Raw genomic sequence first — 26,538 nt, 5'->3', positions numbered from 1 at the left:
AACAAAATATGATATGTTGGTCATCATGACAAACCTGGCATTCATTTGCTCTGACCTGGCAACCAGAAGAGACATTTGAGCCTGAATGAAACTTCATGAGCTGCATTTGTTCTCCAAGGATGGGCCGGTACCTCTGGAAAAGGGTTTATGTGAGCTATGGGGCACTGCTGGCAGCATGGGAGGAGCAGTCCTCTGAAGGTGCCCATCCTGTTGTTGACTAGAGGGAGGCCATGGAGACTGGCAGGGCTTTAGACACATGTCAGTCCTCCTCTAGCATGCCCAATGCTCTCCTTTGGAAGGCAGTTCCAGCTGCAATGGTAACACTGGCCCTGTCCTGGCCATCCCACAGACCAAGACACTGCAAACCCAAGCGACTGCTTCCTACCTGCAAGACACTCGCTGAGTTTTAAGTGGTAGATACTTTATAACATGAGTGTAATTACTGGCTCCTGGAGATTACTGTATAATTACACTTAATGGACCTCAAAGTAATTACCATGTAACCCGGATTGTGGTTTACAGAACAGAAATAACCATGTATTTACACAGCAATGGGGTGCTGCCCAATTACCTTGTAATTCTCATCCTCTGGGCCCAGCCATGGTAATTACACTATGGTCTCTCTTGCCCACCCTCCCCCCCACCTTTACGTAGTCCTCTCCTTTACCAGGGTTCCTGCTTGGGAATTACTCTACTGCACCATCTTGGCTTTGCCCTGTAGTTATTTACACAGTAAATGAACCAAATTGGCCTTCCCTTGTGCCTTCCAAGACTCCAGCCCTATATGACTTACATCCTAGGGAATACTTATCAGGTAATTCCAAAGCAGGTGACAAAACCAGAAGAAAAACATGGAATGAGGTTGTCTGGGGTGGATTTTATCTTGCGTAGCCCTGACAAGGTCCCTATCAGATCTTGTTACTGGATTCCCTTTGCAGCCCAGGGGATGGGGCAGGTCCTGCTGTGGAACCCCCACCCCAAGGGCTATTTAATCTCCTCCAGTTGCAGAGGGAGCCTGGCTGCCTGCACTGAGTGTATTTGAGCGGATGAACCCTGCTCCTGTAGGATCTCAAGGTCTGGAAAGGGCTCACATAGCGTGACCATTGCCAGTGCTGGCAATCAGCAGGGCTGGTGACAAGACCACAAGCTCTCCACCATGCCCAACCTGCAATGCAGTGACAGAGTGCTGGGATGTGAAGCTGTTGTGCGTGTCCCCAAGGCCCAGGAGTGAAACAGGAGCAATGCATCTCCTCCTCATGCCAACTCACATCTATTAGATAGGAGAGCTCTGTATCTTCTGAGGAGCTTGCTCTGACACGCTCACTTCTCATCTGGGTCCTAGCAGATCACTGATTTTTCCCAGTCTTCTCTGCTAGAGCCCAAAATGATCTGTTAAAGGATAGCCCAACACATGACTGCTCATACACCTCCCTCTTTGCAAGGCAGAGGTAGCTTGTTACCAGCTACTTGGATGCTCTTAGCCAGTTTCTGTCTGTGGTACCCATCAGGTGTCCATCACTGGCACAGCTGAATGCCTCACACTGCACAGGCTCTGTTACGCAGAGGAAGAAGGAGCAGGACTTTCACAATGCACATCCCCTCGCTGAAGCTCAGGGAGGTTCAGGAGCTCATTTCCAAAGCGAATGGGCGGTTAGAAGTGCAGGCAGGGCACTGCTGGGCAGTTTGAAAGCATCACTTAAATCCCATGAACCTTCAGATCACTGAATGAAATCAGAAGGCGTTAGCAGCCTCAGCTGGCTGACAGCCTGTCTGTGTGTAAGGTGTTTCATACCTTTCAAAGTCTCACCCTGCAGTGGCTTCCCAGGGTTACAGCGAGGTTTCTCAGCATTGCAGGAAGCCAGAGGGGTCACTCAGGGCTGGGTGTCTGCCTGTGCCCCTTTCCTCCCTGGGCTAAGCCTCCGTGATGCCAAGGGGCAGACCCTGGGGGATGCTCAGCCCACTGCCACTGTGGGGCCGATGCTGGGGAAGCTTTGTGCGGGGATGAGTTTCTCCCCAGCGATACCTGACGTGCCTGTGAGCAGCCGACAGACTGAAAGTATTGCCCAAGAGAGGGGGCTTGGCTCCGCTGTGATTCACCACCAGAAACAGGGATCTGAGATCTGGAAGCGCTGTTATTTACAGGGAATGATTCCGTGTGCTGCAATATTTGCTCCTGTCTCTCTCTAAACCTGCATTTCCTTTCCAGCCCGTGGTCTCTTCCAGGCAGGCTGCTCTTTCATCAGCAGATGAACATTGTGTTTGTGCCTCCATGTGTGTGCAAGTAGGTACAGGACCGGTGTTTCCTGAGTGAAGACACACCTTTCCCAGCCCTGGCAGCATCTCTGTGCCTCCCTTCCCCCTGTGCTTGACAGACACAAAGAGCACTGTGTTCAGCAGCTCCCTCTGGGTACAAAAGCCATCTTGGAATGCTGGCATAGACTGGGCTTGTTGGAAAGTGGAAATGCAACCAGGTGTAGTCATTCTGCTCCAGCCTGGCTGCCAGGGACCTGGTCTGCTCAATGGAGACAATGTGCCTGTGCTGGCTCCTGCCCGTGCTTCCTGGGTGCTTACCAGGTGAGCTTCTCTCCCAGGGAGCAAACCCAGCTGTGGTTGTTGCAGCTTCCTTGAGTGATGCTTGCAGCCAACTGCTCTTGATCCACAGCCCTGACTTGCCTCCAGCACTGCCCTGTGCCAAGCCCTGCAGGTACCAGGGGGGGTGTGTGTGTGATCTGGTTGGAGGAGGCTGGGAGAAGCCACTGCCTGAGATGGGGCCTGAGATGGTGTCATCTCCTCCCTGCAGTGGGGCAGCTGCCCCTGAAGCTCAGACCCAGACCAGGACACAGCTGTGGCTTTCCTCACCCTTCTCCTTCATTCCTAGAACTTGGTCGCTGGTTCCAGCAATGACCCAGAAGCAGCTTCCAGCCTCCACCATGGGGCTGGGGATGTTATGGAGCTGTTTCCACAGATCATGGGATCACAGAACCCCAGCCTGGTTTGGGAGGGACCTTAAAGCTCCTCCAGCTCCAACCCCTACCACGGGCAGGGACCCCTTCCATAGAGCAGCTTGCTCCAAGCCCCTGTGTCCAACCTGGCCTTGAACACTGCCAGGGATGGGGCAGCCACAGCTTCTCTGGGCACCCTGTGCCAGCGCCTCAGCACCCTCACAGGGATACATCCATCCCCGACGTGGCTCCCAGCTGCCCCAGCTCTGGGGTCTGCCCTAAGACTTTGCATGCTACATGTGGGGTCTCTAGGAGTGGGTTTTGCATTCTGCCCTTTTTGACACACCTGGGAAAGCGGACCCAATGCCAGCATTGCCTGGTGGAAGGATGCCAATGCACCATGGCCATGGCCATGGCAAAGCAATAGGGAAGCCTCATCATCATCATCATCACAACAACAGAAATAATGTGCATGGCATAAAGAAGAGTTTTCCCCATTATCAGGGGCTTTTGGAAGCAAAATTACTCAGCCAAGATGTTCAGAAATGCTGTGCAAGAGAAATGACTACAGAAACATCACTTTCCTTAGTTGGGCTCCAAGTTACCAGCTCCAGGAATCACTGTAGGAACAGCCTTGTCTGTTCTCTTAGCTAAACTGAAAACCTCCTAAAGGTCACCCAGTCTACCCAAGACACAATTGGCTGGCTTTGCTTTGCTGTTATTTCTAGAATGAGCCTATAGCTTCGTATTTGGAAGATCTTAACCCACCCTGTTGTTTATTTAGAAATAAGAGTAAATCGACATCAAAGGCACAGTTATTTTGGGCTTTAGCTGCCAGGGTGATTTGAAGCTGACAACATGCAGCCTGGAACTATTCATATCTTCAGGTAGACCAAAAGGAGAAGAGGAGGGGAAAGAGTCTCAGGTCAACTTTCTGCCTGTGAGGGATTATTAGTGGTTCCACGCAGGAAGCAAGAAAAAATTATATAGTGCTATAAATTCTTCCATAAGCCACAAAACAGTGCAAATTTGCAGCTAATAAACCTGAAGATGCAGTAAGATTAGAAGCTGGAGATGGGACATTTGCTGACTTCAGTCCCGCTGTAGTCTGAGATGTTCCTGAGGTGCCCTGAAGGGAAGCTTTGTGCAGGCTCTGATAAGGGGCTTGCATTTCTACCTGTCCTGTGGTGGCATCTAATCAGGCTGCAAGTAAATGTGATTGCTGCTGCTGCTGGTGGTGCTGCTGGTGACTGCGGCCGAGGCAAGCACTGGGAATGATTTAATTGCTAGTCTGAAAGCCCCAGGGGACAGCTGTGACCATGCAGGTTGACCCCTTGCCTGGCACTGGCCTCACAGCTTTACCCTGTTGCCTTATACCAAGGTCATGGCTTGTGGCTGAGCTTGTGGAAGAGCTGCCTGATTAGTCCCGAGTATGCACAGTAACTGTACCATTAGGAGCCTTAGTTTTGTTGTGTAGCATCAGCATAAGCCCTGCTCTCCTGGCAGCGACCAACCCGTGCGGTGAGTGCGTGCCCTTCCCCAACCCCATCTGGATGACGGGATGCAGCAAGGGTCTGTCATAAGTGAAAGGAGGGAAGGGGGATGCGAAAGGACCCAGAGCACGTCTGACTCCAGTCAGCCTGAGGCTGTGCCCTCCTTGCCTAAATGGAGACGCACAAGAGGAGGATGCTCAGATGTGCACACGAGAGAGAAAAACCCTGGGATCAGGTTATCACGGGATTCCTCTGCCAGGGTCAGTGCTTTAATGTCGAAACTCATCATGTCCTAGAAAGAACCGTTTTGGGCAAGTTCTAAGGAGAAGCCAGGCTGTGGCGGAAGGCAACGGAGCAGCGATGAGCCCCCGCACCATGGGAAGGTTGTCAGGCACTAACAGTACCTGATTTATGCCAGGAGCAAGCAGCAACCTCTGTACAAGGATTCATCCTGACAGCCTGGCCTGGAAACATCCCAGCCTCTCACTTACACGGTGCGACACCACTTTACAGCACGTATGTGGCACTGACAGGTCTATTGCTGGGGCAGGGGGGACCTGTCATGCCTTGTCTGCCTGCAGCTGCCAATCCTCCTTTGCACAGCTCTGTTCTCCATTTAAAAATGCAGCGGTGCCCAGAATGTGTCTGCTCCAACCAGGATTTCTGTCTGTTCTCCAACTGACAAAGGTACTGCATCAAATATGGTTTCAATTCCGTCTGATTTATTTAACAAGGTTGAAATAAGCCTTTGAGAAGGGGATCTCGTGGGGGGTCTTGGGAGCACAGGCGCTGCCATGCACATATCATTTACAAGACACAAAAGGAGCTGACCGCAAAGCAGAGCAGCGGGGACTTCGGTCGCTGGGATGCACAGACAATAACCATGGAGCTGATGACTCAGGCAGGGGAGGCACGGAGGAAGTTGCTGCCCTTTGCCAGGCAGGGAAAGAAGGCTCAAGGAAGCCTGGTCTACAGCAGAGCGTTTCCAAGCTGCGGGAAGGAAGCCGGGGACATCTTCCTATCCCCCGAGGTGCACAAGTTGCTGCTGCTTGGCCCCTGTCCCCCTCCTGGATGGAGGGAGCGTGGGGTGCACAGAGCTTCTGTGCATCAGCACATCCATGGTGAGAACATGCCCACGGTTTGCTTCTCCTGCCAGTGCTGCTGCCTGCAGTGGTGTTCCTCCTGTTCATGGACAGGCAATTCACTCTCACCCATCACTGCTCTCACTCTGGGCAAGGGAGTGAAGCCCAATGAAGCCAATGGAGCCAGAAGAGCTGGGGACCCCTGACAGGTCACAGCAAGCACATCTGGACACCCATGGCTTGGAGGAGTCTCAGTGCTCTCTAGCACTGCAAGATCAGTGGCTCCAGGGAGCAGGGAGCCAGGCAGGGTGCAAGCAGGGTGGTGTGAGGGTTTGGTGGGCAAAGGGAGAATGGGTGAAGGAGGGGAGCCTCCCAGCAGAGCCATAACCCATGCACAAACGCAGTGACTCCGGAACTACCTTTTCACATAAACTGCCTTCAGTTTCTGTCGTTTTTTCTATATAATTTGCAAAATATCATGTCTGCCTGGGGTCGTGTTCAGACAAAGCTCAGAGCTCGGCTGGCAGGTACCTGACTGGTTCAGAGCCTGAGCTGCACCAGCAAGGACACATTCCTGGCAGTTCAGGCTCCTGCTCTTGGGAAAGAAGATGCAGCAACCTGGGACTGGTTGGCCCAAGGAGACCACAGGAAGGAAGGGTCTGATCCCCATGCTCCCAGGCAGTGTTCTGTGCATTTGTCCGTGCAGTTTTACAGGTGGCTTTGTTTGGAAGAGGCACCTTCCATTTACATGATGATCAGAGCAGGCAATGGACTTTATAGCTCTGTTCTTGGACCAGATGCAGGGGCCCATGCAACCAGAGCCCTGAGCCGTGGTCCCTCTCTTCACAAAGCCACCTACCCCCTTCCTTTTTCCATCCCCTGAATTTGGGTACCCAAGCCTCTGCTGAAGTCCCCTGTGGCAGAGCAGGGTTGGGACCATAGAGCCAAGGCTCTGATGAGCTGCACAGGGACCCATGCTGATGCACAGCAGGGCTGGAGCATCAGGATGCTGAGGAAGTAAGAGAGCAGCTCGGCGCAGCATCCTCGGAGGAGACAAAGGCACTTTGGGAATTGCACAGACTTGGATTAGCATCAAGAGACTGCACAAAACACTTCAAATGAAACATGCTGATGCAAACGGATGCCACTTGAGGAGCAAGGCTGGCAGAACAGCAAAGCCTGCCTGGCCCTAAAAGGGTGAAACAACCCTTCTATGAGCTATGGGGGAGAGATTTCCCGCTTCCTTCTTCCTGCCTTCATTGCCCACGGTGCACTTTGTGTTAATCTTCTGTTCTTTTTTCTCCCATAGGAAATCCAGCTCTCCAGAGGATTCCGTAGGTTCCAACTCTTCTCTGCATTTACAGACTACTCTAATTACCCGGATAATAGGGCAGCACACTGGGAAAGGCTGTGGTAAGAACGTTTCCTGTGAGGCAAGGTTAGGCAGATAGAATGCCTGGAGCCAGAGGGTTTGGAGCCAGCCCTTCTGGGAGACGTTTTTAATTTATTAGTGCTATTTTCTGAAAAGAAATTAAAAGGTTTTTAAATGAATGGAGATTTGCTCTTCCCAAGTGATTTATCTCCTTTGTCTGACGAGTGGAGGAGCTGCCAGGGGTGCGCATGGGGAGGGAGAAGTCAGAGAGATAGGAAGCAGCAGGGTCATCTTAGGCAGAGGGGATGAGTGAGGGCTGTGGGGCCAGTCTGAGCTGGTTCCCCATCACATTCATGCCAGAGATGGGCTGGAGATGCCTGAACAATCAGAAGAGCAGCAATCTGGGGGCAGATTGTTGCTCTCTTGGCCATAGCCCTGAGGTCTTCAGCATTATGGCCTGGTCTTGGGGGGCAGTGTTCATTTCTCACCCCTGCCTTGCCCAGGGAGGCACCTCGGTCCTGCTGCAGGGTGGGGAGATGGGACACTGGTGAGACACGTTTTTGCTCTTTGCCAGCATCAGGGTCTTGTCTGGTTGCATGTGCCAGGGCAGGAGGAGCCCTGGCCCCTGTTTTAGTTCAGCCCAGGCTCCATGTGTGTAAGGGACTTGGCCATGTCCATGCACAGGACCACTGAGAGGCCCATAACTCTTACTTTTACATTTCTCCCTTTGTTTCAGCAGCTCAAAATCAAGCCCTGAGCAGGTGCTGGGGGATGTGTGGTGGCTTTTGATGCAGCCCGGGACATGGCTGGTCTCTGGGCTCAAGCACACACCAAAGCTGGCTCATGTTCAGTTTCTCATCAGCTGATACCCCAGGTCCTTCTCAGGCTGCTCTCAATCTCTTCTCTGCCCAGCCTGTGGCTGTGCCTGGGATTGCCTTGACCCAAGGGCAGCACTTTGCCCTTGGCTTGGTTGAACTTCATGAGGTTGGCATTGGCCGCCTCTCAAGTGTGTCAAGGACATGGCATTGGGAGAGGGCTAAAAATTGGCAGGTTATCACCCACTTCAACCATCTAATACCTGCTTTCTTCCCACAACCCTCTGGGGTTGCTCTGTTTCATGACTCAGGCTTATGGGAGCTGGTGAGGGAGCCTCACTATGTTTCAAGGCTATTTTGAAACACTATTGGGACGATGTGCTGGTGTTGGACCCACCTGGTGGGTGCTGCGCATCAACCTGCCCCTCACCAGCATGGAGCTGCTCTTGCTCTGTATCTGGCAAAGCTGACTTGTCACAATAGCTGCAGGTCAGTGCAGGGGAAACGTGAAGTCATTCATCTGCCTTCACTTTGCCTCTTTCTAGATTTGCTGATCTCCTAAAATACCAGGGCCAAACCCTCTCCAAGAGCAGAGATGCTCCCCTGGGTCCTGCTTTTGCAGAAATGGTAGAACCAGGGGTAGGGATGCGACATGGATGTGTATAAGCATCTTGCCCATTGCCAAGACCTGCATGGAGAAATGGGTTCGGATTCTTTTTCAGCTCTGGCTGCATTTGATAAAAGCAGAAGTTTCCCTCTCTAACTGGATATGGGAAGAAACATTTCCCTTAGGGAAACAGGTTCTTGCACCTAAAACTTCCCAGGCTTTGCTGGAAAGCCCCAGACAATTTTTGTCTCCTTTGAACGTCTTCAGCTATTGTGCCTGGTTTGTAATCAGCATCTGGCCACAGACACTCGTTTTAGTAACCCTGGAGAAGTTTTGGTCTTCACCAAACTCTTCCCATCTTGCTGTTTTCCAGGAGGTAACGCCTACGGGGTAACTGGGAGCACAGTTTGGCCTCCACAAGCCAAGAAAATGTGCTAAGTGCTGTCAAGAGAATGTAATCACAGTTTGAGTTGCAGGGTATGTGCGGAGCCTCTAACAGCCTCCACATGCACAGGAGCTGGAGCTGGTAGGTAGGTGCAGCTCTAGAAGCTTGGCTGGGCTGTTGCAGCCAAATGCTTGGCTGTTTTTGGGCACAGAGCTTGGCCAGCTCTGGTCAGCAGGGCAGATGGGAGCTGGCCATGGACAGGATGGGGATGGTTCCAGTGGCAGGAGCAACAAAGGCTTGGAGTACTTGCTGGCCTGGAGGTGAGAATTAGGTTAGGAGGAGCAAAAGGCCCCTCACTGCCTCCTGAGGACACTCCAGTGTGACCAGATGTGGAGGGGAGTCTGGAGAGCTCATCCACAGCCCCGTGCTCTGAGCTGCGGGCGGCTCGCGGAGGATGGGGGCTGTGGGATCCTCACAGGGCAAATCCAAGCCTTGTGGAGCTCTGCTCCAAGGGCACAACCCTGGGGGTCCCAGGGCTGCCTGGTCATGCACTGCCGCAGAGCCACGTCCCCGCAGTGCTGTGCAGTCCGGTCCCTGCGGGCACTGAGGGCAGGAGAGGCAGATGCTGAGCTCCCCTGAGCGCTGGGTGGCATCTCAGATGGGCAACAGGAGGCAGAGAAAGTGATAGAGCAGGAGCAGAGAGGAAGAGAGGGAAGATGAGCTTTCAGCACCAGCATCTGTGGAAACTGAGTTATCCCCCAGGGAAATGGAAGCCCTTTCCAGCAGTAAATAAGGGGGCAGCTGCTTCCCTGCAGCCCCATCCTGCTTGGGATGAGCAGCAGGGTGGTTTTAGTCACCTTGGCTGAATAATTAGGTTGCTCTGATGTAGGCTGTGATGCTGCTGCATGGTCTGCCTGTGCTTATAGCTCAAACAGGGTTTTCTTCCATCAGCAAGTCCTCCACTCCCTCCTGCAAACTGCCTGCCTTTGTGCTGCCTGGGTGACACGACTCTGCCCTCGTGTTTGCCTCTACCCACCAGCAATGCCTGGGCACAAAGCCAAGCCTGCACAGCGATGGGGGAGATCCGTGGGTCACCAGAGGAGACAATCCATCAGGATCCCTTCCTGCATCATCCCTGGCATGGTTCAACCTCTCCCCAGCTGAGCCCTTCTGGGTGGCCCCAGTATGTGCCAGTCTGAAAGTAAGAGACAATGCGTGTCGTGGTCCTGCCCCCCAGGAGGGTGTCTAGGGACCAAGGGCTGGCCTGATGCTTCCACTCTCAACCCATCACTGCTGCTGGCACCGTGCTGGGCACAGAGGGGCCCTGTCTCCTTGAATGCTGGCAAGCATCACCTCTTTTCGCCATGACCCAGACCCCCTAGGTCTCCTTGGCAAAGAGCAAGGGCCTGACTCTGACCCCAAGGCCTGCATGAAGGGACATGTTCTACACAATTGAAGGCAACAGGCACCTCTTCCAGTTCTTTCAGAGCCTTGGTTTCTTTGCTTGCTTGATTATGTCCCCTCCTAGTCCAATGCACGACACATGAGACCCAAGTAATTCATGCAGTTAAAAGGCATGGTGTGTGCAAGGCAAGACCATCAGGTTTAATTCTCTTTGAGCTCAGGGTGACCCATCTGCTGCTAATGAAGATGTGTCCCAGAGGAGAGTTCCTTCCTGCTTTCCACCTGTGTCCTGACGGACTGCCTGAACATGATGCCAAGTGACATGAGAGACCATCTCGAAGAGAGATTCGCAGGTTCTAGAGGATTTTACCAGCCGTGAACTCAAGCTGGTAAACCCACACACTTTGGGCTGGCATTTAGGAAGCTTTTGGACCAGGTGAATTGGTGAGGAGGTGGAGACCTCCCTGAGCAGGGCAGGCATGCAAGCTCTCTGGATGGCACTTGTGTCCATGGCCCCAGAGCCCCCTCACAGACAATACCCACATGTGCAGACCCCTCTGCAGCAGTAGCACAGCTGGACCAGCTTGCACAGATGCAGGGGGAAAGTCCAGTCTGCCATCACCCATGAAGCATCGTGCCTTGGGCATCTGCTTGCTGGGCTGATGCCCTCAGTGTGCGGTGAGGAGTGGATGTGCACTGGGGCTCTTTCCTGCGGGCACTGATGGAGGGGATGAACGTACAAAACCCTACAGGGTAGAGAAGAAAAGAGGGGACTCACAGGGTTTCCAAGCTGTGCAGCCCATCGAAGCCGTTGGCTCCCAGGCTTTGGATCCGGTTGTTGTGCAGGTGCCTGTGGACAAAACAATCATGGTAAATGGAGGTGCGCGCTGACCTGTCCTGCCAGTCTGAGCCATGGCCCAGGGACGTCCTGCAAGCTGAACACAGCCTGGGTTGGGATGCGGGGTGTTATAAGGTCTCCTCTCCTGCCCCATGAGACACATGCTGGGTGCTTGCAGAGCAGCTACAGAGCTCCTGTTTCTCCCAAGCAACCCAGCCTGAGGTAGGAGCTTCCCCGAGACCTCCACTTTCACAGCTGCCAGGTGGCTTTGGATGAACATGGTTAAGCAAGAAGCTTCAAGAAGCACCCTAGACCTCACCTTACATTGGGCCTAACCTTACAAAGTGCTGGGTGGCTTCAACGGCTGTTCATGGGCACAGAGTACTATTGAAAGACACAGTCGTATCTGGACTCCTCAGAGCCTTCGTAGTGGCAAGAAGGCTTTGAGCCCAAAATCATCCTGTTGGTCCCGGTTCATTATCTTGCAAAGACCTGAATAAGTTGCCAGTGCCTGGATTAGCTCCAGTTTGGTTGCAAGGAAAGTTGCCTGACTTTTAATGCTTCAGAGTGCAGGGGCCACGTGAGATGCACGCACATTCTCTACAGTAAGACAACATATTTTCCCCTTGTTCTCATTCATCGTGGTGCTACACGTCATGAATATCTAGTGCTTAAGGGCTGTGGAGCTCCCAGCCTTAATGTTGGGGATGCAAAGCCATGTGCTGGGGCCAGCTGGGGTACTTTTGCCTTGAAAGCTCCATAGGCGATGAGCTCCTGGAGTCCCATCTGCTGGGTTTTCTGTTGTCAGGGGTCCCTTACTCCCATGGCTCAGGTTTTTGGAATATCAGGAAGAGCTGGAGTCTTCCTCTCTGATTGTCAGAAACCTTTTATGTGTGTGTGTGTGTGTGTGTGTGTGTGCAGTGAGTGGTTTTGCCATCCGGCTTCCTTTACAACTGCTGGGTGCTGTGTTGTTAATATCGCATCTCCCTTCGAAACCCCACTCAAGGGCACTCTGAAGTCCATATAGAGAGCAGCTTGAGGAATGTCTGCTGCAAAACAGGCTGCACTTCTCCCAGCCTAGACTTAAGCACATTGTTATGTCCATGCTTGCTATGGTCTTTATGGAGAAATGCCCACCGAGGACGCAGGGTCCTATGGGGCAGGGCCTTTTTCATCTCTCCCAAAGCAGGCTTCCCCACCGTTCATTTTACAGTTTGGGTTCTCCTTTAACACAGAGTCCTGTGTGGTGAATCTGTTGCCACACCACTTGCCTCTGGGGTCCTTTTCTCCCTTCCCCATGCTCAGTGATGCACCAGCCTTTGTCCAACGCTGCTGCCTCCTTCCAAGAGCCCCGGGGAGGCTCCATGCTGGCAGATGGATCAATGACTGTTTCCTTATTTGCTGCTTGATCTAAATCTGTCTCTGCTTGAAAGATCTCTCACTCCACCTGGATTCAAGCGTGAGCTGTTTGGCTGAGCGCAGGCAGCTCCCACTGCCAAATATTCTAGGGTAAAATAGGAGGGAACTGGGAGTGGAGGAGCAGCCAGGCTCTAGGGCAGGTTGGTAGGGGCTTGCAAAACAGAAACCAGCCCAAGACGGATGTTTGTCATTGGGATGAGAACATACAAACATTTCAGAGGTAGGGGAAGGGAGGGGAGAGATGTGTGATAAAGAATGTTTGCTCCTTGGAGCAAATGGGAAGAAGGAAAAGGATGCTGCCTGCAAGAAACCTTGGTTTGATCGTGACTCTTAGAGGGGAAAAGAAGCTGAGCTCAAAATCAGAATCTTACAGGAGAAAGTTCTCTTTATCACAAGGAGTCCAACTCCAGATGATTTTCTCTGTCAAATACTATGGGTTAGCTCCAGATCGTGTTGCCAGTGCAAGATGGTACCAAGTGCAAGGTCCTACACCTGCGTCGGAGCAATCCCAGGCACAGCTACAGGTTGGGCAGAGAAGAGATTCAGAGCAGCCTGAGGAGAAGGACTTGGGGGTGCTGGTCTATGAAAAAATGAACATGAGCCGGCTTCACTGTGCGCTTGCAGCCCAGAAACCAACTGTATCCTGGGCTGCATCAAAAGGAGCGTGAGCAGCAGGTCATGGAGGTGATCCTGCCCCTCTACTCTGCTCTTGTGAGACCTCACCTGGAGTATTGTGTGCAGTTCTGGTGTCCTCAACATAAAAAGGACATGGAACTGTTGGAACAAGTCCAGAGGAGGCCACGAGGATGATCAGGGGCTGGAGCCCCTCCTGTGTGGAGACAGGCTGAGAACATTGGGGCTGTTCAGCCTGGAGAAGAGAAGCTGCATGGAGACCTCAAAGCAGCTTCCAGTGTCTGAAGGGGGCTACAAGGATGTTGGAGAGGGACTCTTCATCAGGGACTGCAGTGACAGGACAAGGGGTAACGGGTTCAAACTTAAACAGGGGAAGTTTAGGTTGGATATAAGAAGGAAATTCTTTCCTGTGAGGGTGGTGAGGCACTGGAATGGGTTGCCCAGGGAGGTTGTGAATGCTCCATCCCTGGCAGTGTTCAAGGCCAGGTTGGACAAGGCCTTGGGTGAGATGGTTTAGTGTGAGGTGTCCCTGCCCATGGCAGGGGGGTTGGAACTGGATGATCTTAAGGTCCTTTCCAACCCTAAAGATTCTATGATTCTATGATTTTGGGTCCCTTTGAGCACTGGCTACTGCAAATAGAGGGTTTGGATCTGGAATCTACAATCACAGCAAGAGGTACCACAGAAACCCCTCACCCCGTACCTCTGCCTGCTGCAAGTGGACAGTGTGAGGAGAAAGGAAATGTTGAATGCTGGGCAAGGTGTGAGCTACGAGGAGCCTTGTTGGGGTGGTACAATGGGACACGCCAAGCAGTTGAGTGCTATCACTCAAGTCAGGCAACAGGATAGGAAAGCAGTGGCCTCCTGTGTTGATATCTGGCTCAAAAGTGCTTTGTTTGGAGGCGAAGTGATGAAACTCATCAGAAGGAAGTTATTTGTTGGTGAGAAAACGATGAGCAACCAGAAAAGAGTTATAAAAAGATTTGCTGTCCAAGCTGAGCTCTGGGGCTCTTCACCAGCCCCATGGCAAGAATAGAAGCAAAACAGCTGGAAAGGTAAACACTTGGATAGAGGTCCCTTCCTTCCACCCTGCCTCTTTTTCTTCCTCCCCTGGTAAACAAACTTCAACAGTGGAATTGCAACATCTCCAGGGTTTGTCAATTTGAGCTCAGCCCACGGACGTTCTATTCTGCCCTGTAAATTACAGCTGGTTTGATAGCAGCTCGAGATGCTCGGTTCTGGGCTATAAACAGCCCTCTTGCGATGCAAAAACATGACCAGGCTTTAAGCCCTTGCTATTCCTGTTGGAGCTGGTATCCAACAGTTTCTAGAAGGAAGATTTTCTGCCCTTGACAACAATTTCTTATGACAGACTGGGCATAAATGTGATTTCCCCAATTTATCTGATTTGAACTGGTGAAACTGGCTTGGAAGGGTAAATGTATTTCTGGTACGCACATTGTTAACTGGATGTTGTTAATTTGGGATGGGTGCAGAGAAGAGCAATAAAAATGATCCAAGGGCTGAAAAAAAACGAGGATGGAGACTTTGAGTGCTCAATCTGTTTAGCTGAATAAAAATAAGATGATGTGCACAGTGTAACGTATAGGATTCTTCCTAGTTAGAAAATGGGTACTAAGACGGTTCTGTGATTTAGTGGAGAAAAGAATAAGAACAAATGTCTGAAGTCAAAGCCAAAGAAAACTCAAATGGGAAGTCTGAGCCTTTCTTTTAACACTAAAGATGGTTGGAACAAAGTACAAAGAGAAGTGGTGGATTCTCCATCCCTTTCTTTTCTAATGATTTCAGTTTTTCTTCTCAGAAAGGACAGATGCAAGTATTTTCCAACAGTTATTTGCATTAGATGACATGATATGAATTCTCCCACTGGACCAGCCAGTGCCATGATGAATTTCCAGCTCTATTGTGGCAAAATTGTCCTTTTCCTCAACTTGGCCATGGATAAGTAGAGAAAACTAAATCATAACTGGTGCAAATTCCCACGGATTATTTCTGGCAGTGAAGGAATAGCATGAGACTTGTCTGGTGCAGAACAAAGCTCCATCACAAGTGACATTCTCCGGGGTGCATTGGAGCGCTATTTGCTTCTTCCTCAAGTGCTGAAGAGGGAAATTCACCTTTGCCAAGGCAGCAGGCTCGGTCCTCAGAGAGAAAAAGCTCTTTTGCAAATTGAACAGCCCATGAATGGGACCCAGATGTTCCAGGAGACATCGTTCTTAGTAATAATGAACTGCACATGCCTGGCACTCTCTGCCAACACCGAGGGTCCCAAGAGGGACTTGTTAACTCCCTTGTGCAGGTGACGGTAGCGATGCACAGGCTTACCCTGACACTGATCTACCAGACTGGGGTTTGCTATCCTGGGGAGCTCAGAGTGCCACAGAGTATCTGAAGGGGGCCTATAGGGATGCTGGGGAGGGACTCTTCATTAGGGACTGTAGTGACAGGACAAGGGGTAACGGGTTAAAACTGAAACAGGGGAAGTTTAGATTGGATCTAAGGAGGAAGTTCTTTCCTGTGAGGGTGGTGAGGCACTGGAATGGGTTGCCCAAAAAAGCTGTGAATGCTCCATCCCTGGTGGTGTTCAAGGCCAGGTTGGACAGAGCCTTGGGTGCCATGGTTTAGTGTGAGGTGTCCCTGCCCATGGCAGGGGGGTTGGAACTGGATGATTTTGAGGTCCTTTCCAACCCAAACTATTCTATGATTCTATGATTCCATGTCAGCTGAAGCTGCTGGTGCTCAGCTCTCCTGGAAAGCAGGGATGAGATGTTTGATGTTTGCTCCCAGGCAGGGAGAACGCTGGAAATCCTTGGTCCTTCCTGAAAGGCCAGAGTAACATCAGAACATGGACCAAAACTGGAATGGGAACACAGGGGTCTTGAAACTAATTTTCTCCTCTAGTCACTCGATCATACTGTTAGAGACAGAGCTGCGTCATGTCCTTACTTGTATCATGTCCTTACTTACATCATGCCCATGATCAAAACTGTAAGAAAGAAAAATTCTACTAAATATCCAACATTTGCTGTATTCAGACATTCAGCTGGGAGGTCTTGACCTAGGAGGGAACCACTTGCAGGTGAGTGGCTTGTCCTCACCCATAAAGCATCAGCTGAAATCCAGGTTGCATAAATGTAAAGTGCTGGGGAGGGGAGGAAAGCCAGTCATCTAGGAGCATATGCAGTAACAGGCTTTGCATATCTAAAGGAAGGGGGTGTTGGTGTTTTGTAGCTGCCAAAAAAGCAAATCAAATGGTTAGGGGTGACTAGAAAAGAGGAAATGTGCTGCAGAGCAGCATTATGTCATTGTATAAACTGGCATGAATTTCTGTCTTTGCTACAGTGTGTGGTTCTGAGGGCTCCATCTCAAAGGTGTGGAGGAACAAACAAGTGTGATATGTAGAGTAGCTTCTGATTGCAAAACAGCTGATGGGATGGGGACTGGAAAAGCTGCGATGAGGGAAGGGTATGAAACAGTGATAAATACAGAGATGGCATAGAGGAGGTAGAGGCAGAGTGCAAGAACTGGAGGATGTGAAGCCAAACTAACTGGCAGTGGCATGAAAACAACTTTCCTAGAGTCCTTGTATTCGAAAGGCTTGTGTGCAGGTAGACAAAGTCAGGCCAGGTAAGACAAGCAGAGCATCTTCGTAGCATTATGGGGACAAGTTAACCCAAGCTCACTGCATGTGAGGCAGCAAATGCTGGGTCCTTTTGACAGCAGCATGTTCAGCATTGCAAGGACGTTTGAGTAAGTCCATGTGAGAGTTTACTGCAGGGCTCAAAGACCCCTCTGGGGACCAGGGCTCAAAGAGGTGCTGTGATGCCTGTTTTGAGAGTTGACTTTGCTGAGATCAGTCAACAGAGGAGATGAGGAATGCTAACGAGAGCTGCTGTCATGCACTTTATCAGCCTGTCAGCACAGCAGCATGGGGGTTTCAGATGCTCGCTTCTAAATGAAAAATCTTCTTTTGCCCCAAGAAAGAAGATGTTTTTTGCAAAAAAAAACTTTGCTCATACAAATCATCAGCTGAAAAATATTCAGAACTATTTCTGCTTGCAGATGCTGAGACATATTCAGTCCTGAATAGATCAGACTTGGAGGTAATATCTTCAGCATCCTATTCCCGAGCCACCCTGATCAAACAAGCCGTCTCCCTTCTGCCATCAGCAGCGCAGTGCCAACATCACAGCACATGAAGCCGTTGTTATCAAAGCTGAGGGAAGGATGGTGCCAATTACTGAGACTCAGATTTCATCACGAGTGATTTACACAGGGCTCTGCTTACTGAACACCCTGCAGCTCTGGTTAGAAACCTGCAGCAGCAATATATGGGAATAAGATCAGTGAATTCCTCAACAGAGGTGTAATTTATTAGCAGAGACCGAACCCCTTAACTTATTCCAGATTGAGGCTTGCATATCCTGATGTTGGTGCTTTGTGTCGGTGCAGGATGAACATCCACGTCTCTCTCAAAGGCCCAAGGTGTGTGGAGGAGGAAAAGCACATCTCTGCACCTGGGAAAGTCATGCATGCCCTCAGCCATGTCCGAGCGTTAATCAGGCTGTGTATGGGAGATTCCCCTGTGCTTCTCCACATCTGCCCTTGGCTCTGCTCCCCCAGCTGGTCATTCGGATACCTCTTCAGGCTAGAAGCTTCCCGACGTTATGGCAGCAGCCGGCTCTTCTCCATCCACATGGAAATTCAGAGGTGGAGAAACCCGTGTAGGTTCCTATAGGCACCTATGCAGAGGAACCAATGCAGAGGAATGTGCATAGGTGCCCTCTGCATCCTGGTAGGAAAGATCTCCTCATGGACCTTACTGCTGAGCTGTGCCGGCTTCTCAGCTTGGTGGGCAAGGCTGAAGCAGGGAAGCATCCTTGGTTGGGGTGCTGGAGAGGCACTGGGTGACTTCCCACTGCCTGCCACTGACAAGGGTGTGCATGGAAGCTTGGGAGAGATTTATGGGCCCGGTTCTGCCAAACACTTGTGATCCCACAAAAATTTCTCGTCGTGTCTCACAGTGCCTGGCAGGATCACACATGTGTTCCCTTCCAATTGTCTGTGGTGGGACATTATTCTCTCCCTTGTGGCCCAGCGGTCAATGACTTTTATTTCTTGAGCTTGCCTGTTTAATTAAGGAGTTGCTTCTCACCCAAAGTATGGGATAAGCCAGAATGAAAGCAGCATGCTTTTGAGGCTGAAAATAAAACCCCAAATGTCAGCTCACCCGCCGGGCTAGCTATTAAAGCTGAATGAAGTGGTTGCATTATGATGGTCATGGGATGCCTTGTAGAAGGAGCACTATTGTGGGTGAAAACTACTTATTTGACATTTCTCAAGTTGCTTTTAGCATTTCTCCTAAATAAGCCTTTATGCTTTGTCTAAACAGCTGAAGTTGATGCTTAATAAAGCTCTAGACTGTGCTTTGTCCAAGCACTTTCTGTGCTCTATGGCTTCAGTAAACACTTCAGATTTTGAAAGCAAAGTAATTGGTAAACTTTCACTGAGGCACCACATGCTGAGGCTACTTAATACCCTGCTATCAATACAGATCACAGAACTCAATGGTAGCATTTTAGGTGTGTATAGGAGCTCAAAAGCAGCTGGCAATCACACCTGAATTTGCTAATCAACACCAAAAATTAATGACGAGCTAATCTGCACGTGAGCTTCCTTTGAAGAGCTAGATAAGCTGCAAACCTCTGCTGATGGAAGGGATGCTCCTGACCTAACTGCCAAGGACATCACTTTGTTTCCTGACTGCAGAGTGTTTTATTTGGTCTCGCTGCCCATGGAGTAAGCATTTCCCTCCTGGACCACTGTTCCCTACATTGCTCTGGATGCTGTCAGTCAACTGGGCAACAACATGCACCACGGGGTCAGGATCACTGCAAAGAATGGTTGATCTGCATATATGATACAGTCATGCAAATAAGCATGCAAAGACTTGGACAAGGTGTTGAGGTTGGACCTTTTGTTCCAAATCATGTTTGGTCAAAAAGTTTTCTTGGCATGGATTATAACGACAAAAAATGCTGGTTTATGTGGATAGAAATTCCTGCAGTTTTAACACAGGGATTGGAGGGAAAACAGAAATGAGAAGCTTTTTGTTGCTCCAGTCTTCAGGCTAAATAAAATCCTTTTGTTTCCAGGTTTTTTGGTTTATTTCTTTAGTTGGTTGGTTTTTTTTTTTAACGAAAAGATTTTTTTTTTTTTAAATTATATTGAGGAGCTTTTTGGCTTTTCAATGAAAAGTGGAGAAAACATGAAAAAAACCAACCCCAAATCAGGCAATTTTAGCATTTCATCTCAAACGGCAGCGGTTCCTTGGGAACAAAACCTCTGCCTGCTGCCCCTGCAGCAAAAAGCTGCTCCAGAGCAGGAGGACCCCATTTGCCATGCACGGTCAGCACCTTGTCCCAGCCGGAGGATGCTGTGGCTGTGAGGGAGTAACAAGCAGAGAAGGCTTACAGCACCACGAGGCTGCTGAGGTTCTGGAAGGCATAATCAGGGATGTGCCAGATCTGGTTGAGAGCCAGGGTCATGGCTTGCAGCGCTGGCAGGTGGTTCAGAGCTTGGACAGGGATCTCCGTCAGGGCATTATCATCCAGCCATAGGTGACGCAAGGAAAGCAGCCCCTCAAAGCTCTTCTCGGGCACCACAGAGATAAGGTTTGCATCCAGGCGTCTGAGTGGGAAAGAAACAGGGTGGGGATAAGTGAGAGATGGATCTAGCGTTCCTTTATGTGCCCGCAGTATTATGCAAAGGGAATTTTGATGCCGAGGCGGGATGGATTGATGGCCAGGGAGATTGGCTTAGGCTGTAAATAGTGATTAGCATAAGGCTGTGCTTGGAGATGTTTGACCACTACCGGTGAGGATCTCTCCTTGCTGGCCATTTAGTGCTGCCAGCTAATGGCAGCTTCTTAAACAAGCGGTTGGCCTAAGTCCTTCCACATGGACCCACCAGATGGACATTGGCCAGCAGCGGCTTGCAGGCACCCCACTTCAAAATGAGCATCAAAGCTGCATCCCCTGGGGCTGGGCTTGCCATGGATCTGCCTGAGCTGATCTGCAGAGGCACAGCCCTACCTGGGGTACCCCACAGCTGCTCACACCCACTGCTGCAGGACAGCCAAACCGTGGGGCCAAAGCCTCATTCCCAAAGAAAAGGGTTTGTCTGGAAATGGGAAATATGGGGCAGGCCTGCTTGGGGGTCTGTGTTTGAGCCGAAGAGCCGGAGCTACCTGCAGCAGCACCGCGAACGAGTCAGACCATGTGTCATGGTGCAGGAATTAAGCTTGTGCTCGCTGTATCGCACATGTTCAGGCCTTTCTTTCTCCTGCATCTGCCAATTGCTTTTTCTCTGTTTCCTCTATTACACTATGGAAACCTAAGGCGGTTGAATTTGAGATTTAATTTGGTGAGAAACTTTAATTTTTAAGGCTTGTTTTTGATCCAAAATAGAATCAGAAGCCAAAAAATATCAGGCTTATTATGGAAAAAAAAAAGAGAGAAACTAAAAACCTAGGATTGGGAATCATCTCTGTTAAAGATCTGTTATGTCCACAGGGGTGAGCAGGATACAATGTGTTATCTGTAGATTTCAAAATCAAAATCTAAGAGAAAAACACTTCAAATCTGGATGAAATACCAGGAACCAATTATCCAGGGAGAAAGCAAATTCTGATTTCCATCTGCAGCCAACAGAGCTTATTTTATTTTTCGAAGCTATCTAAAGGAAAGATCTCTGAATTCAAATTGCAAAGAGAAAGCACCCTGTCCCTTATCGAAACAAGAGAGAAGGGAGTTAACAGCCCTCAAATCAACAAACCTCCACAAGAGAATGGGGTATAGAAATCGGTAGTTTTGACTACTTAAAGTAATATTTTTGATGGGAGTTGGACATTGCAGCAGACCCAACCACTTTCCCCCCTGGAATGAGGTAAATCCAAATAATAAGGAGCAGAAAAGCAAACCCTGCAGCAGAGCAGGGGAAGATTAAAGACTCTGGTTGAAAATTTCCATCCAAATGTTTTGGGACAAACAAGAGCTTCTTGATTAAAATGAAAACTTGAATGGGAAATGTGAATCTTTGCTTCATTTTCCCGTTCCTTCTTCGGTGTAAGAATTGTTTGGTTTTGGCATCATATCTTTCCCAAAACCAAAAAAGTGCTGCTTACTTCTCTCAGAGACATTCTTTCACCCAACTCCTTATATTTTCACTGAAAATAGTTTGAAAATGAGTGCTCTGTTTCAAGTTTAATTAATTAAAGAACAGACAATGAAATAGCCACTGAGAACAGTTGTAGTTTTTCAGAACTAAATGGCAGGGGGTTGGAACTGGGTGACCTTAAGGTCCTTTCCAACCCAAACCATTCCATGCTTCTATGGAGACCCTAAAACAGAGCCAAAGGCTGGTACATTGTGCTGAGTACCCTGAGCCATAAACACTGCAGTGAAAGCACCAGCATGAACCACAAGGAGTTTGACTTCAATGTCATGGTGCACCAAGTGTTGGAGAAACCATTAACGGTAATGGGTTTGCTCCATGGCTGTTTAGCATATGACCAGGAAAGGCTCCCTTTCACATCCATGCTCCGCAGGTATAAGAGAAAAGCCAGTGAGGTAGCATGGGTCCTTTATGGGATTTTGAATGGGCTCGGACACCTCCCTGTCTTTGTGGATCCCTGGGTAACTTGGATTCATCTAAGGAGTTTATTAACGCACTAATGAAGTTAAAATTAGGAACAAGGATGTGTCCAGGTGAAGGCATTTCACACACAGCGTGATGGGCAGGATTCCTTAGATGCCTTTGAAGCATGGACAAGGGAACATGGGCTAGGTAATGGCTATGGTCCTGGTACCCAAAGTGTCTTTGGGTTGTTTAATTGCTCTTCAGGGAGCTGCTGGCTCTTTCTGGAATAGAGGTGCATTCTTTCTAATAAAAGCTGTGCATGTGGGGATTGCTAATTGCTATGGCTTTCAGACAGCTCTCCACTCTCTTTTGGAAGAGAAGTTCTTGGCACAGAGTCGTCAGTAATTATATCAATTATACTAAACAAAAACCAACCCAACAGTTCTCTCCTTTCTTCAGTGTGTGACTCTGGCTCCGTAAGTGTTTTGTGTTATGATTTATACCTAAGATAATTGGTCCGATTAGTGGGTAAATGGGACAGCGCAGGCTGGGGCTGGCTCCTCACCTTCCACGGGGATGTTTTCATCTTTGTTTCACCAAATCACTCAGTTGGTTTTCCTTGCAAGGATTAACCCATTTGTTGCTTACAGAGGAAGATGCCTCTTCCACGAAGCACTGCCAAGGCCACCACTAACCCATGGCACTGAGGGCCTTGTCATCATGCTGTATGAACACTTGCAGGGATGGTGGCTGCAGCACTGCCATGGGCAGCCTGTTCCAGTGCCTGAGCACCTCAATGTCTCTCTCGTAGTGAGAGGCCCAGAGCTGAACACAGGATTTGAGGTGCAGCCTCACCAGTGCAGGGGGACAATCACTGCTCTGGCTCTGCTGCCCCACTGGTGCTGGGATCTAAAACATTCCTAGAAGGAACGAAGCAGGTAAGGAAGCCCATTTCTAACGAGCAAACTGTCAGAACAGGGATAGTCCTCCTTCCCAGTGTGCAGAAAATAAGCCAATGCAATCAGTGCAGCCTTTCAGGAGTTCAGGTGTGAGGGGTGTGTGTAGCTGACAGTGCAGTGAGCATGTCATAAATTTTGTAGTAATTCTAACAAGTCAAGTGATAATCTGAGATTTTTGGTTTCCTGTGCCACAGACCCAGCAGTTCCTAAGACCTGTCTTGTTCCAGTAACTGCTTCCTGGTGTTTCAGAGGGTGTTTCCTAGATATCTACAAGCACAAGCATCCTGCTGTCTGTAACATGACTGGCAGAAGTTTGCAGCAATGGATAACCAGAAACAGTCTCTCTGCTCCCTAACAGATGTGGTGCAAATCTCAGGCTACTACTGGCAGAAGCGACTTCATCCAAATCTCTCCAGTTCCTTCTGGATGTGGAGCGTTTTCAGGGAGCGCAGACTGGGAACGATAACAATGCACAACGCCATGCTCTCAGGAAATAACCCAGACCTTTGCTGCTGCTCCTCCTTGCACACAGTAGTGCCAATAATAGCTGGCTGCCTGGTTGCCTTAGACAAACTATGTGGAGTAACCTGTCTGCAGAGCAGACCCTCTGATGTTCCTCCACTGCCCACAGCCAAGTCACGACAGGACAATGGGACCTCAAGCTCCAAGCCATCCTCACAGTATTTTTTGCAGTGTTATCATAGAATCATAGAATGGTTTGGGTTGGAAAGGACCTCAAGATCATCCAGTTCCAACCCCCCTGCCATGGCCAGGGACACCTCACACTAAACCATGGCACCCAAGGCCTCGTCCAACCTGGCCTTGAACACTGCCAGGGATGGAGCATTCACAACCTCCCTGGGCAACCCATTCCAGTGCCTCAGCACCCTAACAGGAAAGAACTTCCTCCTTAGATCCAATTTAAACTTCCCCTGTTTAAGTTTTAACCCGTTACCCCTTGTCCTATCACTACAGTCCCTAATGAAGAGTCCCTCCCCAGCATCCCTATAGGCCCCCTTAAGATATTGGAAGGCCGCTACGAGGTCTCCACGCAGCTTCTCTTCTCCAGGCTGAACAGCCCCAACTCGTGCTATTATTTCCCTTGATAAAGTTGAAGAAAGCTTGCCACCAAAGACCATATGAAGCATTGGGTGGTAGAGAGCTGGGTTGTTCTCTCTCCAAACTGGTGAGCTCCTCTGCATCTTGATTATAGGTCAACAGCTCAGCATAGGACATAAGGAAGGGACGGTCTGGAGGGTCACTGACCCGGAGCAGTGGGAGGAGGAGCTGGCTGCACACCCCTTCCTGAGACCACCCCTTTCTTGGGGAGCAAGATACTTGCTGTGTTCCTGGCCCCGGCGTGCATGTGTGTCGGCTGAACAGAGCTGATCTCACCAGAAATGTCTAATTGGTGCCTTCAGGCAATCATGTCTCTCTTCCTGTCTGAGTTTATCTTGAAAGGCTCGATTGAGTTACCTCCTATCCCATAATAGGATCTAAGTTCCTTGTAGTAACATAAGAAGGAGATGATGTCACTGCAGCTAAACTGCTCTGATAACTTACTAATGACTGGGGCCAACACCTCAGGTCCTTTCTCAAGCAAAACTCCCAGACACACTGAGTCAGTACCTGGCTTGTGAGCTCCTGGGGAGCTTGCCGTGCAGGGAGGGAGCATGGCTCCAGAGCCCTGCAAAACACCCTGCTCAAAGCACCCTGTCCTGCCACAAGGGTCCCTGAGGCTGCTCAAACAGCCCAGGTGAGGAGCAAAGGTTCTTCCATCAGCTGATACCAAATGGAATAGGAAAAGGCAGCAAGGGGTTGCAGTGCTAACCTGGAAGGTGCAAAACTGGGTTCAGTTTCTGCTCTGCCCACTGTGCCCTTGTGGTCATAACGTACTGCAGATATAGTGGGAGACTGGATCTGTTGGAATTGGTCTAGAGGAGAGCTACAGAAATGGTCAGAGGGCTGGAGAACCCTTCCTAGGAGGGGCTGTGAGTTGGGGTAGTTCAGCCTGGAGAAGGCTCTTGGGAGACCTTATTGCAGTTTTTCAATACTTAAAAGGGCCTTATAAGAAAGACTTTTTAGTAGGGTCTGTAGCAGTAGGACAATGATGAATGGCTTAAACTAAAAGAGGGTTCATTCAGATGAGGGGAAAGATTTTTTTATGATGAGGACAGTGAAACACTGGAAGAGGTTGCACAGGGAGGCAGTAGATGCCCCATCCTTGGAAACACTCAAGGCCAGCTTGGTTGGGGCTCTGAGCAACCCGATCTAGTTGAGGATGTCCCTGCTCACTGACTGCAGGGGCTGGACTACACGACCTTTAAAGGTCCCTTCCAACCCAAACTGTTTTATGAGTCTATGAAAGACACATTACTGAACAGGTAAAACATTGCCTTGTAAGCTTGCTGCAATGCCTGGGCTCTCTGCCTCTGCCGCAGAAGAGCTCGTAGCCCTCAAGCAGGACACGCAGGAGTTCCTTAGCTCCATTTCCAGGCTAAAAACTCTTGAGTAAACCATCCCAGGCAGTGAACGAAAGTCCAAGATGCAAACACGCTCCCAGTTGGCTGCGGAACAGGAACTGGTGGAAAAGTTTGCAGGGCTCTGTTTAGACTGCAGTGAGTCTTCACTCCTGACTTAATGGGACAAGTACCTCTGGGAAGCCCTCTGCGAGGGATGCTCAGGAAATGAAATCAGAGCAATACCTGGGCTCCACACAAAGTGCTTTTGGTAGAGACAAGAGGGCTTTGTTATCCCCAGCTGCAGACACCTCCAAAACCCCTCAGGTCAGAACCGTGCAGAGCAGGATTGCCAAGATCTCTGTGCAGGTACAGAAACTGCTGACAGTTGGACATCTGCACCCCACTGCTGCTCTGATTCCCTTACCAATGCTGTCCCTGGGTGCCTGGCATTGCCCCCCTTGCCCATAGTGCCAGGCACAGGGGAATGGAGAGTGTACAGAAAGGAGGCAGAGAGAAGCAGAGCTGCTCAAAGGCCCACCAAGCAGTGTGGGTCCTGCATACTTGCTGGGAAACGCAGTGTTTGCCAAGCATACAAGCTGTCTGGAAAAGAGAAGGAAAAAGCAGCTCTTTGGAACAGAAGGAGCAGGGCTCTGGGGAGAGTGGCTCTGAACAGGTCACAATGCCCCAGCAGATCCTCAGGGCCAAGCATGCCATGGGACAAAAGAGCCAGTTTGCCCAGGAGCTTGATGCACAGGGATCAGGCCCAGATCAGATGAATCACAAGGTCCCTGTCTGGCAGTGGGGACCCGCAGGGTGTCACAGCTGGGTTCACATCTGCCTTGCTCCATCCACTTCCCACTCACGGGGATCCAAACATCCAGTCTGTGGTGCTTGACTCAGGCAATCATTGCTAGACCAGTGGTTATGTTGTTCTGATGGGCACTTGGGTGGCTCTTCCTCCTGGTGAGGTTCTGGACTGTACCGTGGTGTGTTTGAGTGCCTCCTTGTGCTGGGTGAACGTCCATAGGATCCCCTGTGCCCATCCAAGGTTCATTTCTTGCTTGCCTCCTCTCTCGAGTTTACCTGAAGCTTCTCTGTGGTTCCTCAGGAATGCTTACACATTCAATGCATGTAACATCTGTGACCCATCTTCCTTTTGCACTGGCACATCTACTGTACGTAACATCTGGGACCCATCTTCCCCGCGGTGCGGCTGTATCTACTGTGCGTAACATCTGGGACCCATTGTCCATCTTCTCTATTGAGTTGTCCTTAGGGAAATGCAGCATGCCCTGGATACTTATGTGTATAGGCGAGTGAGTTAAGGTTCATGAGTCCCCATAATAAAGGTCAATGGAAAACACATTGGAACTTACTATATGACTCATAGGCAAGAGTGTGTGTGTGCGGCTCGTGGATGTGAGCTGTGGTTATTGTTATTTCTTTAGTGGCTAAAATGTTCTAGG

The 26,538-nt window shown here is 50.0% G+C and overlaps 1 protein-coding gene across 1 annotated transcript in view; it reads right to left on the bottom strand.

Moving 5' to 3' along the window:
• Nucleotides 1-26,538, bottom strand: part of LGR6 (leucine rich repeat containing G protein-coupled receptor 6) — a 110,018-nt gene that overhangs the window by 19,093 nt on the left and 64,387 nt on the right. The window contains exons 5-6 of the mRNA XM_062625708.1: nucleotides 19,486-19,701; nucleotides 10,879-10,950 (exon numbers count right to left, since the gene is read on the bottom strand). Coding sequence (XP_062481692.1) covers nucleotides 10,879-10,950; nucleotides 19,486-19,701 — 288 coding nt within the window. The remainder of the gene's footprint in view (nucleotides 1-10,878; nucleotides 10,951-19,485; nucleotides 19,702-26,538) is intronic.

The sequence above is a fragment of the Pezoporus occidentalis genome, unplaced genomic scaffold (genome assembly GCF_034315485.1).
Source record: "Pezoporus occidentalis ecotype Australia unplaced genomic scaffold, CSIRO_AGI_Poc_V1 ctg280, whole genome shotgun sequence".
Lineage (NCBI taxonomy): Eukaryota > Metazoa > Chordata > Aves > Psittaciformes > Psittacidae > Pezoporus > Pezoporus occidentalis.
Note: the sequence above shows the minus strand (reverse complement) of the source record. Positions and strands in the feature narration are given on the sequence as shown.